The sequence below is a fragment of the Schistocerca serialis genome, chromosome 2, assembly GCF_023864345.2.
Source record: "Schistocerca serialis cubense isolate TAMUIC-IGC-003099 chromosome 2, iqSchSeri2.2, whole genome shotgun sequence".
NCBI lineage: Eukaryota > Metazoa > Arthropoda > Insecta > Orthoptera > Acrididae > Schistocerca > Schistocerca serialis.
In genome coordinates, this window is record NC_064639.1 from 894703135 (window position 1) to 894720897 (window position 17763).

The 17763-nt window shown below is 47.1% G+C and overlaps 1 protein-coding gene across 1 annotated transcript in view; it reads right to left on the reverse strand.

Moving 5' to 3' along the window:
- LOC126456504 (uncharacterized) overlaps window positions 1-17763 on the reverse strand; it is a 152474-nt gene that overhangs the window by 40564 nt on the left and 94147 nt on the right. Inside the window, exons 6-7 of the mRNA XM_050092253.1 lie at window positions 4624-4719; window positions 1449-1595 (exon numbers count right to left, since the gene is read on the reverse strand). Coding sequence (XP_049948210.1) covers window positions 1449-1595; window positions 4624-4719 — 243 coding nt within the window. The remainder of the gene's footprint in view (window positions 1-1448; window positions 1596-4623; window positions 4720-17763) is intronic.

A 17763-nucleotide genomic window follows, 5' to 3' on the forward strand; every position in this document is an offset into this window, starting at 1 on the left:
TTTAGCTGCGGCTTATATTCCGACCAGTACCGCAGTATAAAGAAACGAAATATAAAAGTTTTACACGGGTCGTTCAACAAGAAATGGCCCACATATTTTTTTCTCAGAACGATGTTTATTGTTAAGAGTCAGAATCTGGTGACAATATACGTCAACATGTCTTGTCCATGTCCTATTTTTCTACGTAGTCTCCATCACGTTCTATGACCGTATGCCAACGTTATGGAAGAGCAGATATTCCCTGCTGGTAAAAGCTCTTGTCCTTGTAGGCGTAGCCATGCTTTCACGGCATAACTGATACTCTCGTCAACGTCAAAGTGTGTTCCCCGTACAGTATCTTTAAGCGATCCAAAGAAATGTAAGTCCGAGGGTGGCAGGTCTGGACTGTACGGTGGATGACGCAACGATGTCCAACCCAATTTGGCGATGTGTTCCCGGGTTCTCAGACTTGTGTGTGAGCGCGCATTATCGTGTTGGAGCAAGATTTCTGCTGGATTCTTGTCCGGTCGAACACGTCGGAAACGGTTATTGAGTTTATTCGGAGTCTTCGCGTATGCCTCTGAATTGATGGTTCACCCTCTCGGCATCACATCCACGAGAACGACGCCATGACAATTCCAGAAGACTGTCACCATGACTTTTCCGGCAGAGGGGGTTGTCTCGAATTTCTTCTTTTGTGGTGAATGAGGATGATGCTACTCCAGGGACTGCCTTTATGTTTCCGGTGCAAAATGGTGCACCCAGCTTTCGTCCCCCGTAACGATCCGTGGCAGAAAGGCCTCTCCGTCGGTGTCAAAACGCTCCAACAATTCAGAGAAATGGCCTTTCTTTGAATCTTGTGGTCCGCTGTGGAACCCATCGTGAGCACCTCTTTGAATATCCAAGAGTCTCGACCACTGCAGTCGCACTTCCTATGCTGACCGACAGCTATAGAGCCAATTGTCGAGTTGTGATGCGCCGGTCGGTACGAAAAATGGCATTCGCACGATTCAGCATGTCTGGAGCAGTGGCTGTGCCGGGACGTCCCGATACTGGCTGATAGTGGAGCTCTGTTTCTGCATTTCCTGAGGCTGTAACTTTGTTTACCCATCGACCAACTGTACTCCTATAAACTGCAGCATCGCCGTACACTGCACACAAACGTCTATGGATGTTCATCACGGTTTCTTTTTCTGCACACAAGAATTCAATAACACGCTGCTGTAACTTGAGTCGTTTGTAGACGCCATTTTGTCGCTGAACTGCCATCTGACAGAACGGTTCGAAACTTCACAGGCGCGCAGAACAAACATCAAATGTGCAGCACCAACAAGGACGTTTGTCCATGTACAGTAATGGCTTTTTAAAAACATGTGGGCCATTACTTATTGAACGACCCTCGTATATTCTATTTTGTGTGTAGTTTCGCGTGATTGCCAGAGACAGGAATGCGGTTGTGTGGTACGCACCGGTGGTTGTGGTCGGCGGCGGCGAGCTCCTGCTTGGGCCCCGGCGTGACGATGGCGGGGTGCGACGCGAGCGAGTGCGGGTGCGAGTGGGGGCTGAGGCCGGGGTGCGCCGGCAGCAGGCCCGTCGGCGAGAACCTGTAGAAGTCGCTGCAACACAGAGACAAGCCCACTGTACAGACACACTGGTGTAGTTCAGAGACAACAACATAGTGCAGCAAGACAAAAACGCTTACACAGGGTGACAACTACTGAACTACACAAAACAAACATAAATTAATTACAGACTACGGCGTTCAACATGTAAACGTCACTACAGATATTCGGATTTAGGTTATGACGTGTTCGATGTGCCTGCCATCATTGGCGATGATGTTGCGCAGAGGAATAGCGAAATTTTGCTGAAATACTGGAACAAAGATACTTTCAAAGACCTCCTGAATGGCTGGTTTCAGCTCAGCAATGGTTTTGGGGTTATTTCTGTACGCCTTGTCCTTCCAATTAGCCCCACACAAAGGAGTCGCATATGTTCAGATCCGAAGAATATGGAGGCCAATCGGGGTCCATGACAGTGGTCTCTGGGTACACCAGAGCCAGAATGTCGTCCCCAGAGTGCTCCTCCAGGACATCAAACAATCTCATGCTTCGATGGGGTCGGGTTCCGTCTTGCGTGAATCACATCTTGTCGAAATCAGGGTCATTTTGGATAATGAGGATGAAATCATCTTCCAAAACCTTCACGTACCGTTCGGTAGTCAGGAATATAGTACCGATTATACCGTGACTGGCCATTGCCTACCACACAGTCACAGGGACCCCTCGATAGCGAAATGCCTATTCTCAATCCCATGAATGCGTCAATTTTGCTTATTGTTGAACCCATTCAAATGAAGGTGGGCTCCGTTGCTAAACTTGCAAAACCAAACCGTAAATGCGCATACTAATTCTCATCATGCCCCCGCGGTCAACAGTGCAATTTGAACGTCCTAACGCAAACCGTTCAGAAGTTATGACGATTTTATTTCATATAGTTCAATAATTGTCACCTTGTATATTAGACAATTCTTCCTGGCGGTAGAAATAAAACTACTTGTTGCCAGCATGTGGTGCACGTAGAGATAAGTGATCACACTAATCCTTGCGAAATTAGTGGTTAATTCCTTCCTCCGCAGGACCCTTCAATTACTTGTCGAAACATCCGCCGCTTTCCTGTCACCTGTTCCAACTGTTTATACATCGACGGAAGCTTAAAAGGTTAAGAGTTCACATCGAGCAGCTTCTAAATTCTAACAGACGTCGAAATCTAGTACAACGCACTGAACCACAACCCCTACAAATGACACGAAAAACGTCTTCTTCCAACACACTCAATAACTGAATAGGAATATTGAGAAACCCCATACGTTACAAAAACTGAACTTTTCATGAGATTAAAAAAACAGGCCTTAAAATTATGCCGAAACTCCCATTTTATTTTCATTTTTCGTTAAAATTAATGTACAGGGAAGGCAATTGTGATACGTTTTCTTGACGTCAAATTAAAATTTAATAAGTGAACATATGGGCTTCCTCTATATTTTGTAATGAACAAGCATTACTTAACTCGTACTTTATTACTAATACGGACAAAAATCACACAAAATATGCCAATTCTCAATTCTCTTTGGAATTATATTCCACATACTGTTCATTCTTTAACACATGGTAGCCAATTGTTTATGTCAGTAGAGAAGTTATGGATGATTTCTTCTTTGCTAGAATGATAGAAGTCGCCTTACCTCCCGCATTTTCTTGTCACTCACGGGCACATATCGATTATTCTCTTCGTTTAGAACACTAATGACAACTTAGTTTTGAGAAAGCCTTTATCTTTTGTACATGATCGGCCTGTATGTTTCAAAGTGCAAAATCACAGCTAACTCAGTTTTGTCATGGGCATGTGAGGTTTCTCAATATGCCCACTCAATTGTAACTAAAATTTTCTGTGAATAGAGCAGTACCTACGCGGCGCGTTTTTTGCTCCATTTAAGCGCCATTTCTAAGCACGGGCGCTGCAGCACTAAGGTAGGCGCTGAATACCGTATCCGCCATTTGATTCTTATCCCGTGTAGAACACACTTATCAACGACTCGTTTACACCAAACAACACACGCCCGACGTTCGTAAACTTCCATTGCAGGGGATGGATGCTGGTTCCACCAATTCTCCATGGAGTAGGGCAGGCACCCACCAAAACTGAACTGTACAATTTTCTGCATACATTTCGAGGGACATCCTGAAAAGCATCATGTATGTACTTCTGGTCGTTTCCAAAAGATGCATTCACTGATGATATCTGGCAGCTTTATAACGCTTACTAAAAGAGTATTACTGACACCCGTGATTACTTTCAACATAAATTAAAGTGCTTTGTTTCAATTTACAGTTTACTATTCCACGCACTGAAATGGTAAGATATTCCATGTATGTTGGTTGATAGGTATTGCACAATAAGATAGAAAAACAGTCTTTGTAATGTAACAACCTGACGGATAGCTGTTAGGGATGTAAAATGTTGGCAGGAGCCACCACCCGTCAGTTTGACAGCGCTCTGGCTCGATGCACCTTGGGACGCCAGATGTGCGACTTACTTGTTGACATATTTTATCAGTTATTCTGTTTGCCTCACTAATATTCGTCCCATCACTTTCGGAAGACGCTAAGATGTTTACGGACGGTCACATACAGAGGTTTCGCGTTGTTATCCAGTGACTTGTTTCTAGTTTGTAAATCTGCCTTTCACTGGCATTCTTATTTCCCGGTTACGGCGAAAAAATTTAGGAATAAAAGAGAGGTAAATTTTTAGAAGAAAAAAACTTTCCCAGAACTTCTCATCTTAATTCTGCAGCTACGACTAATGATTATGTGTCTGAATTTTAATTATACATGTTTATTAAGCGTGCGAAGCATCGAAGTGAAATTAAGCGGTGTATAAACAAAAGACGAATATCTCAACTTTATTCCAACTTGTTACTAAATGCATGAAATTACTGGGCTACTGAACACGGCCCCAACAGTGACACATCTATTTTGCACATACTGACACAGAGAACACACTAACAATGTTGATCTGATCAGGCGCTTCAGAACACGATCGGAGAAGTGGGCGCAAGCTCAGCAGCCGGTCGCCAGTACTTACCTAGATAAACTTGTACTAGTGATGGGTAGAGACGTCGGGTAGGGACTTCGGAATCCCGCGCCCGCCGTTGAGATCGGGTACATGCTCGGCGTGTGCCTGTCGACATAAAACAAAAGTGTGAGCGTCAGAGGGAGTTCCAAACGACGTCAGTGTGGCGCGACAGCGGCCAAATTAAAAATAATCCCGCGCGCCGCCCCCGCCGTCTCGGGACAGCGACAGCGGCCTCGGGCGCGCCCGCCCAGCAGCGCACGAGGAGCGGCACAATTCTTAAAAGGATCGCGTCGGATTTTCCGCCTTACGGGGGAGAACGCAATACCAACAGCCACTGTAAGGAGAATCAGGCAGGGCGAGCCACGTGAGCGCCTTTCCCCTTGATTAAAACCGGAACCCCGCAGTTTGCCAACCTGCCACAATCATCGCCGTTCTCAATTCCATTTTCGTCCTGCCTCCCCCTGATTCACTGAAATACGACAGGGTGGGTAAAAAAAAAAAAAAGAGTGGGTAGAGAGCGAAAAAAAAGTCGCCCGAGAGGAGCAGTAACGGGAAGTGGAGACGGCCCTCAGCCGTGAGGGGGTAGGGGCGGATGGATGATCCGCGTAAGCCGATTGGGAGTGGTGCGGTGCGGGGGCGGACGGGGGAGGCGGAGGGGGGGGGGGGACGGCGGCCGGCGTGGCGATACGGGGCGGTCAGCGCGTAATGGCGCGGAAGGCGCGGCCCTCGTGTTTACCCCGACACCCGCTGACCCTCCGCCGCTTCTGCTGGCCCCGCACACTCGAGCGACACTAGGGAACATTCTTACGAGGTACCATTCACGTGCGCGCGGCAAGGAGCACCAGCCGATAATCTTCGCCATCATTCACCACCTCAGTGAAAGGGCAGAAACGAGAAAGTTATGTTTCGATTGACAAAGCTGTGCTAAAACAACATTCACAAATAATATGGATCTGTCGCGACTACACACAAATGAAACGTCCGTGATGAGTGCAGACAACAACAACGTACCGAGCGTTCATGTGCCTGCATGCCATGTTCCGTGGCATACGGAAAGATGCGGTTCCTTTCGTAGACCATTAACAAAATGCTACTTTCTCGTCCAGATTTAATTCTGAATCAACATCGTCTTTTTGAACCAGCTCTAAGTTTCCTGAACGCGATGAATGAGAGCTCTCCACATATGTCTATGCAGGTTGATGTCTTCTTCCACGATAGTCTGAATATCGTAATCTCGTCCGGCTACATTATTATTTTCTCTGATCAATCCATCGCGTTCAAGTTCTTTCTCAATTCGCCATCTAGCTATTCGTTATTGCGATATTCTTTTGAGACAACCAAACCATTTCAGCCTTGCTTCAAGAAGGGTCTCATTTCTGATCGTTTCAGTTTTACAAGATGTATCCGGTTCCACTTTCACACAACTCACTATGAAATGCGGCACAAATCGACGTTGAACGCATATCTCTATTCCATTATCATTGACACTCTTTCTTTATAATTCTTCAATTCCGTTTACAATTTGTTTTGCAAGTTTATCTAAAAATATATTCAGCTCTAGCGGCTAACATGAAAAGCCAACTCTCATGTACTTGAGCTAAGGAAGACACATTTTCGTACCCACATTTTGTAGCTCAACAGCGTTGTTACAACCGCTTGAACGAACGTGCCATACACAGCCTATAATTATTATTTTACACTTTTAAAAAATAAAATATGTATTGACGCATTATTTTGTCCGTAAGTAAAAATGGTTCCCACCACGGAATACGCTTTAAAAAAAATATATTAGCCAGTTACGACATTAACGTAAATACCTTCGCAGTATCCCTGATTCAGTCGCCATTTAACTTGCTGCTTCTAGTCCAGTAGTCATGAAAAAGACGATAGGCAAATCATTTTTAGCCCAACAACAAGAGTTAATAATCAGCTGACGAATCCCAATGTTCTCCCCTTCTTCGCTAAATTTGCAAACGTTTATCCAAAGACAACTTACAGAGTGTCTGACTATTTTTGGGAAGCAGTAAGCACACTATGTCCAGAAGATGCAGTAAGTTCCCTTCCCTCTCTACATTCCCAAGAAACTTTGCGAAAAGTTTCCAAATAAACGAGACTAGCATCTAAAAACATGTTTATCCCGCGAGGAATATCGCAAAAGCAACATTGCCTGCTGCTACCACGCAATGTATGCGGTTTGTGGAACGCGTATCTGTAGGCAGTGGCTGATTTAGTTCATTGGCGTTAAAGATCGAGAAGTACAAAAAATTATATTCTTTTGGACATGTCCGAAAGAACAGATACTATCTATATATATAACCATCTTCTTCTGTGCAGATGCACAAACAGTGCCCGCACTCTTACGGAACTCGGCGGTAAAGCCGCGAGTAATGAGTATGATGGACAGGGGCACTATGAATATAGTGCGGGACAATAAGTTGCGAGTGTAGGTCTCACGGGAGGCGTGCCAGAGATAAGTCCCTGCAGTTGGACTATCCTCTGTGTCCTCGGTGGCTCAGATGGATCAGTTGGCCTATCCTCTGTGTCCTCGGTGGCTCAGATGGATCAGTTGGCCTTTGGCAGTGCTGCGGTGAGGACGTGGGGTTGCTGCCGCGGGGCGAGCGCTCGTGTTGTTTACATCGTTTCGCGCGTGCCGTACTCAGCATATAGATCACCATGGCGCACCAATACAGAAAATCGACGCTCAAATTTAGGTTCCGCAGTGAATTTGCACGGCCTAAAGCACTTGAAGTCGAACGATTTCTAAGAGAAGAGGTAAAAATCCCAGCGACCGACGTTCTTGGCATTCACTTGTCCATTGTGAGTAGCATCCTATATGTCAAGATCATCAACGACGCAACATGTGAACGGATCCTTCGGGAGACGAAACAGGGCCTCCGTTTCCGCCGTGCTGATGGCAATGTGGGGACTGTGCATGTCGATTATTCTGGCATGGGACTTCGCACGATCAGCCTTTTCGAACTTCCATTAGAACTACCGGAGGAGGACGTTATGGCAGCGCTGTGCCCCTACGGCACGATGCATAGTCATATTGCGGAAAAATGGACACAATTCCAGACATATCCTGTACTGAACGGAGTCCGCCAGGTCCGAATAGAACTTAAAAGACATGTACCTTCATATCTAAATATTGATGGTTGCCGTGCCATCGTCATCTACGACGGGCAACCGAAGACTAGGTCTGGTTGTGGGAAGGAGGGACACCCCAGATCCGAATGTATCCAACGTCGAATCACTCAACTGCCGCCGGCTGACACGAACCCGCCATCGCAGCCAACGCTGATTCCTGTGACTTACGCAGCAGCCCTCACGACCGATACCACTTCACCACGACAGCCGATATCCACTGTTAGGTCGCAGCTCCATTCTCCAATACAGGGCGAAGACGACACATCCGTTCTATAAGATACGGATTGAACTCCAACGGCGTGCCCCGTCAACGGATGACGCGATACATGACGATAGCATGGCAGTAGACTCGCTCCTTGGTGACTACGGCGGCCTTTGTGCCGGAACGTCGTGAGTCGTTGCCATCGTCTGACACAGAAGGACAAACCAGGAAGCAACGCTCTCCGAAGCGACGGAAGCGGAGGCGTAGAGCAACTTCCGAACCGGATGCGACACAGCCTCCAGAGGACGACGACTCCACCTTCAATGACGACGCTACCACTGAGGCGGCCGCCATTTGCTGCAGTGTGGCAACACCGAACGGAACTGAGGACACATATCCACAGTGGCGCAATCGGATGCCGATATGCAGGACAGATGCTGCCCACCACCTTCTGGAGTGCAAACACCCATGCCGTGTCCTGAGAAAGCTAGGGAAGCTGATCTTGCTCTGAGTTCCCTGGCGTGGGCGGATGACAACGACGACGACGGCACCATGCTAGTTGCGCCAACAGGGCCGAAGCCATTGGCACTGGCTCTCTAGAAACGACTGCAGGTGAGTTTTGGGGGAATTCGGAGGTGCCAATACAATCGGAAGCTCCATAGACAATTCCAATTTCAATGGATAACTTAGCACCTGCGGTTCGGCAACAAGCGTATCGTAACGCCACGATTAACCTCAATACGATCAGAACGGCAGTGAAGATCCAGTTGCACCGGCCGCGGTGGCCGAGCGGTTCTACGCGCTTCAGTCTGGAACCACGGGACTGCTACGGTCGCAGGTTCGAATCCTGCCTCGGGCATGGATGTGTGTGATGTCCTTAGGTTTGTTAGGTTTATGTAGTTCTAAGTTCTAGGGAACTGATGACCTCAGATGTCAAGTCCCATACTGCTCAGAGCCATTTGAACCATTTTTTGATCCAGTTGCTGCGTGAGATGCTTCGTTCTCCGAATGTTGACATTGCCCTGTTGCAAGAAGTGTATTAGCGGCCCTCCCCTTCTTCTACGGTTATGTGACATGTGCCACCGGCGGACCGAAATGGCAGCGATACGGCAATACTAGTGCACGACGGAATTGTCATCGACGAAGTGACTTACCTTCCGTCAGGCAGGGGTCTGGCGATGACAGCGCTGGGCTCGCGCATCATCAATATTAACATTTACACTATCAGGAACTGAACAACGCCGCGAGCGATTGCAATTCTACTCGGAGGATATCGCCCCCATCTTTATTAGTCGCTTCGAACAATATATCGTCGGCGGCGACTTTAATTGTGTGCTCCACCCCAAAGACCAAGTCCCACATTTCTCGACTTGTCAAGAACTTCGGCTAATGGTTCGAGATCTGCTTCTCACCGACACTTGGGAGAAAATGCATGGTGACCGTCCCGGACCCACATACCTTATTAGTCACTCAGCCAGTCGCCTAGACCGCATTTGTGTCTCGCGAGCTCTAGCGCCGGTAGTGTTGGACGCCGAACTTTGGCCGCTTGCCTTCTCCTATCATAGCGCTTTCATATCCACGGTCACTCTACAGCAGCAGCGGATATGGCGCAGCCGTGGACCCTGAAAGCTGAATGTGGCACACCTTAAAGACGCTGAATGCCGTCAGATTATCGCCAGCACATGGATGGATTGCGAACGTCATCTTCCCCGATATCCTTCGACTATAGCATAGTGGATGGAATGTGCAAAACGTTTCGGCGTGTGCTAACACAATATGGAAAAGATATCGCAGTGTGGCATCATCACACATTGGACTTTTATTACACAATGCTCCGCGAACTCGCCATCCAACCACCGTCACCAGATCGACAAATGGAAAGCCGCCGAATTAAAGATAAAATATTGTCTATTAGGCTTGGAGGGGGTCGTCGTGTGGTCGCGACGTCAAGACCGAGCGGGAGGAAAAAACCCGTCTATGCATCACATCGTGCTCGACAGCCGCCGACGCCGACAGCAGCTGATCATGGACCTCATTTTTCCGGATGGTAGGGTCGTAATGACTCAGGCGGCGGTTGCGGAAGCCTTTGCAGATCACTTATCACTGGTTTTACGAAGAGGTGAACACAGAGGAAGCGGATGATTACGAGATACAGCAGCACGTGTCGCACACCCTCGGCAAGGCAGCAGCGGCGTCGCTTAGCTGGACTTACAGAGGACGACATCGAGGACGCGCTTAACAAGGGAGCACTCAACAAGACGCCCGGGCCAGACGGACTGCCGCTCGAGTTTTATCGAACTTTCCGCGATCTAATGATGCCCGATGGATCACCATGTACCAAGAACTGATGACCCCTGGTTCCCACGTGCCACCTGGATTCGTGGAAGGTCTCCTCATACCGATACACAAGCCTTCCAGAGGTCGGAAGGTCGAGGACTACAGGCCAATTACAATGCTAAACTCTGACTATAAAATCTTCGCCCCACTACTTGCCCGCCGCATAAAGAAGGTTCTGCCCCTACTCCTATCCGTGGAGCAAACGACACACGGCGCAGTGACCAACGTGCAAACGGCAACCAGCGAATGCAGGGATTTAATAGTCATCGCCACGTCCTGTCGCCTTCGAGCTGCTCTAATCTCCATTGATTTCGACTACGCCTTCGACAGAGTTCACCACACGTTCCTTCTGTCAGTTATGGCCCGCATGGGCTTCCCGCCTGACTTTCTCGACGTCTTTCAGCGCCTTTTCCGCAGAGCTACATCCCGTGTACTGGTGAATGGAAGGATTGCGGGTCCCTTGCCGATCCAACGGTCAGTTCGCCAAGGATGCCCACTCTCCATGATCCTTTACGCTATCGCACGCGAACCACTTGTCCAAGGGTTGAAAAACAGGCTCTTGGGCATGTCATTGAGGGATCACACCTTTCACTGCAGGATATATGCTGATGACCTCCTCTTTACTTGTACGATCTGGTGATGAGGTATGCTCGGTGATTCAATGGATCAATCGATACGGGTTGGCAGCGGGCAGCCTCATGAATGTGGCCAAGTCGTCAGCGATGCCTGTTGGGAGAGGTCTACAGGAGGGCGCTTTAGCCCCACTCCCACTAGTCAACATGATCGAGTTCTTGGGCATAACATTTAAACAGAGTGTGCGCTGAACAGCTGCCATGAACTATAAACGATTACGCCAGGCGATACGCACGGAAGTTCGCCGGAACCTACTTCGACGGATGGACCTCCTACACCGTGTGGAATACCTCAACCTTCACGGGGCGACTAAGATGATCCACATGGCTCAGGTTCTACCAATATCTGCAGCGATGGCACACAGACTGCACGCAGCGTTTGTATATTACCTTACCGCCGGACTCCTATTCAAAGTCCGCTACGAAACACTCTCCCTCCCTCCGCGTGATGGCGGACTGGGACTCCGAACGAGAGCTACAGCGTTATACTTGTGCACAATGATGAAATTGTGGACCCATCAAGATGCTTCCCTTACGGGACATCTGTTAGAGGAATTGCTGCCGGCGTCTCTTCTGCCACCTGTCACGATTGCGCACATTACTCCCTCACTCTCTCGGCATTTATTCGTGAGTATAGTTACGTGCACCCAGACCTTCCCAACAATCGCACTCCCAAGGTGAGAGACATTTACAGTTTGCTGCTAAGGTCCACCCCTCGCAATGTGATTGAGAGGAAAAGCCCGACGACCCTATGGCCTGCAGTGTGGAGAGCGGTCCAGAAGCCGTTCCTCCCCACGCGGGTACGAGCCACTTGGTACCAGGTTGTGAATGGGAAAGTTGCAACAGACAAAGGCTGCATGCTATTGGGATAACAGATTCCCCCTTTGCCCACATTGCCACCTCGTGGATACTGACGAACACCAATTAACATGTGGATCGGCGTTAGAGGTATGGCTGCTAGTGCAGAAGATCCTCGCCTGCTACCTACGTATCGTGCCTCGCATAATCGAGCCAAGGCTCCTCCTTTGTCCGGAGGATACTTATTTCCCGCCTGCGAAGACTCACGCGCTCACATGGTTTAAAGGCATGTCCATATACTGCCTCTTTCGAAATGATGAGAAGATGGTACTTGATTACTGGCAATTTCTCCACGACAGTCATAGCACACTTGAGCGTACACCCCGATACCGAGAACTATTTGCGAACTATTTGCGCAGTGTCTTCGATAACCCCCCTCACAGTTGGGGAGTACCGGGCAGAGGATGACCGCCGTCATGGAGTTCCACACGCTGCGAAATGTTTATCAACTTGGAACATGGAATCTGTACGCAGATGGGCCATACACATGGAATGACGTGCAGGATTTGCTTACATTTTTCTTTCTCTATCATCTATCATTAACTAGGATGTAAACTCTAATTTTGCTTGTCGTAACTGAAAGACGCCTCTTTCCTAATAATAATAATAATAATAATGAAAACAACAACAAAACAAAGAAACAGCGCTGTGAACTACGAAGAGAAAGGTAAAAGGTTCACATCCACTTGCTTTCAAATTTTTTTCACTCGTTTTCTAAAAGGTCATGGACCTTTCTTATTCATTTAATAAAAGTACTATCTCAAAAAATTGGTGGTCTGAAGCATAGATCGGTAATTTACAAAAATAAATAAATTCCTGGCTGGAAAAATAACAAAATAAAAATAAAAAAGATGGACAGACCGTCTGCCATGTAAGCAGGCGATCCCGAGTTCGAGTCCCGGTCATGGCACACATTTTCAACTGTCCCCGTTGACTTATATCAACGCCTGTATGCAGTTAAGGGTATTCATTTCATTGTGATGTTTTTTATGTTGATCTCTGTTCCAATTTTCTGTACAGGTTCTGGAACTCTTCGGAACTGAGGTGATGCAAAACTTTTTTTGATGTGTGTATATTGAACTGTAGTACATTGAACAATATACTATAGATATAATTTTAACTACTCAGGTCCTCTCTGATTGCGAATTACTTCCACTCCACAGAGTACCGTTGGGAGAAAGTGTGTTTTAAATGATACCACAGCCTTGGTATTAGTAAGTGAGGAGGACATACGAGTTCACTCCTATTTACAAGTGCACTCTGCAAATCATGGTGAAGTGCATGGCAAAGGGTACTTTGCGTTTTACTTGCTGTTGGAAGAATGATCATTTATATGATTCGTATTCTGTTGTTAGGTACCTTCATGGTTTCTACATATACGACACTTCAGAGACCAAAGCTGTTCTCCATCTTTAGCTACTTTATGCTAACGTTTTGGGGCTTATGTAACTGTTACTCTGTAATCTGTTTTACGCATTATAGTCTCTGTCTGCCGCTACCATTGCTCCTTCCTGAACATGTTCTATTTCTGCTGGCTGCTGTAGCAATTCCTACTTTACCTGACCACTTAATTTCTAACATTCTCTGATAGCAATAGTTTTCAAATGATTGCAGTTCTTTCCTTATTTGCAGTCCTCCATGTTTCCATATTATAGCGACAGACTGCAATTATCATGTATGAAACAATCTTTTATACAATGCGGAGCTGCATTTTTAGGAATTTATTCCCCATTCCAATTCTTTCACTTCTTCCACTACTTTCCCGTTATTCCCCTTTTCCGCTGTTACTAATCACTTTCGTCTCTGCTACGTCCATTCTTACACCATATTACGTGCAAAGCGTGCTGCCCATTCCTTTGCTATTTTCGAATGCCAGAAAGAAGGTAGTTGGCGGTTTTCAGGATCCGCATCCGTTTGTTCCCCTTGCACTTTCACCCCTCTTCCGAACATTTTCTTGTACGTCCTCCATTGCTTCTTTGGCCTATGATGGAATAACACTGGTGATAAGTTGGAACCTTGTCTGCTGCCTTACATCCCTCTCAACACCAACTTGTCTTTCTGGACACAGTGCTTCGATTACTTCCAGCTGGCCAGTCTGGCTCCTCTAAATTAGTCGTTGTGTCTGTACTTATAGGAAGTGAGCCCCCTTCGCTCAAAACATTGTAAAAGGAGGAGCACGTAGGGCGTACGCGCCTTCTGCTTGCGGCTTGTCACGGTGTGGCTGGGGTGGCCAGCAGGCTGGCTGTTGGCACGTGGGCCGCGGCAGCTAAGTGGCGAGGTGGCGCGACCTACCTACAGGCCAGGCCTGGAGCTTGCGTCACAATGGCGGGCCGCGCAATTTGACGGCGTTCCGATGGGACCCGCTGCGGCGCCGTTTCCCGGCCATTTCCCGTCACAATTACGCAGCTTCCGTCATGGGCCTGTGCCCGCAGTTAACCGTGCTAAAGCCGATGCCTACCTAATAAGGCGGGATGCGCGCAACCAACCCGCAGGCTCCCCTCTCCGCTCTTAAACCTCATTTAATTCTCCGGGGGGTGGGAACAGAACGGGGAAGACCTACGGAAGACGTCCTCCCTTAAAATGAGATGACAGCGATTAGCCCGAATCACATTTGAGAGCATCCTTCTGGAAAGCCTTTGTTGTAGTTAATGTAGGAGGGACGCGGAATGATCTCGAGAGCTAGAAAGTCTACTCCAACTGAAGCAGTACAGAACGAGTCGGAGTCTAGTGCTGCCCGTACTGCTTCAGAGCCCACCACTACTCCTAGTTTCAAGCAATTTTCCAGCCAGGAAAAGTACTTTAGCTGTCGTATGATTTCCTTTGGCGCAGGTATTACAGAAACAAAACATTATGAGGAGCATTCCTGTGAATAGACCCTAACACCTGAGCCTTGAAATACGCTCAGCACGGCTGAGCTATTGCTTCTTCCCTGCACGGTAAAACAGGATGTATTCAGCCCAAACTTTTTGTCACCACCGCTCTTCAGGTTCAGAAATCAAGCCTCGTAAACGGTTTCTATACTTGCTCCCGGCGGCCACTGCAGTGATGCCCGAAGCCCCATTGTTTCTTTCACTATCTTATACAATAATTAAAAAAGCTTACGAACTTCTCAAACAGCGGCTATAACATATGTCCAACTTCCCTCTTATGAAGAGTATCCGCGCCCATAAGTGATTAGAAAATACCATGACTTCATCTTCGGATGGATTCTGTGAAACTGTTTCAGGGTAACGGTACGGACTGTCCGCAGCTCGTGGTCTACTAGATAGCGCGCTGCCTCTACATCGTGGTGTCCGTGGTCTCATTCACAGCCAAGTCTGAGACTACCTTGGCTTGGGGACTGGGTGTTTTCGTCACAAAGACGCGCAACTTGCCGCAGTGGCGTCAATAGCAAGACTTTCACCACGCGGCCGAACATCCCGGCTAATTTTTCCATACAATCCTTTCAATTCATTCAATGTACGTTTCACTTTTATTAAGTGCGCTAAGATTGCATACGAGATGCCTAGAGAGCTAAAATATATTGAAGAGATGATATGGAAACTGCTTCTCGAATCTCTAAACTAGCAGATCTGGGACTTTTCAATCACCAACTAAATACACACACGCTGCGCAGATCCTAGCTACATATCCCTAGCAAATAAAAGTAAAGTATGCATCATCTGATGGCGTTTCAAGTGCTTTCCATTCAACCTCCATAAACTGTACGTAAGTCGAGTTTCATAGTTGAGCCAGAGAACAAATCGCTATTCACCGCTTACATGAAGCCGTGCTGCAAGAAAACTGCGCAATAAAGCCAAGTGAAAATCACTGAAGCCCTTTTTCCATCCAACGAGCTGACCTGTGGTAAAGATGGGTAACTTTAAAATATTTGCAACTCTATCCCGAGCCCCGATTTTCATATTTCCTTACATCCATAACGCTCAAGGCCCGCCCTACTCATTTCGCAGTTCTTGTCCCAATTGTTCGTATGCCAATTACGTCTGATCTTCAAGCTCTATCCTAACACCCCCACCCGGTTCCGGTTTGAAGAGTAGCACAATACTTATTATTATTTTTTTTAAGAATACATACAGCAAAACCTTGAGACATTTGTTCCATCCACATGCTCTGTGCGACCCCTTCCGTTTCGGCGACGGTCACATCAACTTAAGAGACGAAATACTACGTCAAATGTTCGCAATGTGAGGACAAAAGCTGGTCCGGCAAGGCTGTATTCGATCTGCGATTCTCACGAGATAGCTATAAAGCGTTCAGCAGGTGGGAAACACGAAAACAAATGAAAATTAAAGAGGAGAAGGGAACACAAGAAAACGATGCGCTGTTCGACTATAAGGGTGGGGAAATGTAAGACGAAGAGAGGTGGTTTTCCATCCTAAGTTATCCACTAGCAGCTACCGTTTCAGAAGTAAAAAAAAGGCTTCGCCTACTTTCAATACGTCGCTCAACAACTTTACAACAAAAATAAGACAAAGAAGCAACACATCATTACATTATCACATAGGGTTTAGCCCTGGAACATGCACTGGCAACAGGCCAGCTGCTGAAAGTCCAACTGACTTTCCACATACCGTACACATTTATTACAGTGTCCTCTCTGCTTATGTAAATATAGAAACAATTACGTTTGGCTAACGTCGTAAAATATCTGGCACATAAGACATGTAAAACTGCTTGCACAACGCCCTACACCTTTTTTTCTCGTTCCATCTACATCTACATATAAATGTGGTACCTCAACACAAACAAACGTCAGTGTGTTGGTTGCTTTTCTCTGTGTCGAACAGTCTTCCCGCAAACACGTCAGGAAGTTTACGACCCAATGTTTTCTGTACGGTCGTAACTGCACCATGTGGACTACGCCTGTCAGTATAGACTAACCGTTTTGGGTCCACACTTCGAACACTTGACCTACTGTCCAGCGGAAAATAAGCATTAATGGCTTGTTCCTGCCACACATACTTGGACGTACTGACAAACCTAAAAATATACTACTTGAGACCCTGCATAATAAGCGAGCCACGGAACAGAGCACGACGGATGTGCATCGCACCAATATTCCGTATTTTCTTTCCGGAAAATGTGACTGTCTGTACGCCTCCTTATTTGCCCTAATCTCTCTCATGTTGTTCTCATGACCCCTACACAAGATATACAGTACGATGGTGGGAACATAAGATATACAGTGCGATGGTGGGAACATATTGGTCGCACGATTGTCTTCGAATGGCGGCAGCAAGCGCTGAGAAAGTGTATGTTGTGCTTGTAATGCATTTACATCAGTCTGCCGTAATAGTGTGACGATAGTCAAGAACGAATTTTAACGATGATCCACCAACTGCCAACTCCGTTCGGCGATGGCAAGCGCAGTTTAAAGCTTCAGCATGCCTCTGCAAGGGGAAATCAATGGGTCGGCTTGCAGTGAGTGAAGAAACGGTTGACCGGCTGCGGGTGACTTTCGCACGTAGCCAGCAGAAGTTGACGAACAGAGCAAGCAGAGAGCTGAACATGCCACAACCGAACTGAGGTATTACTGCTTGCAATTGCTACAAGCACTGACTCCCAGTGATGGAATCAGACGCTTTGAATTTTCGGCACGGTTGCAACAGCTTGTGTAAAGGAGATGAGTTTTGCGATAAACTCATTTTCTGTGATGAAGTAACATATTTTTTGTCAATGGCCCACTGTAAAGGCACAATGTGCAAATCTGAGAGAAGAGAATTCCTCCGACATCGTGCAGCACATTCGAGACTCTACAAAAGTTGAGATGTTCTGCGCAATATGACAGTTTAAAGTTTAGTGTCCCTTTCTCTTCTACGAAGAGACTGTTACAGGACACGTATATCTGGACGCGATTGAAAACTGACGTATGCCATAACTGGAGACCGATGGTGTGAGCTTCTACCCCACTTGCACGATGATGTTCGTGAATTCTTAAATAGAGAACTGAAAACCGATGGATAGGTCGTCGTG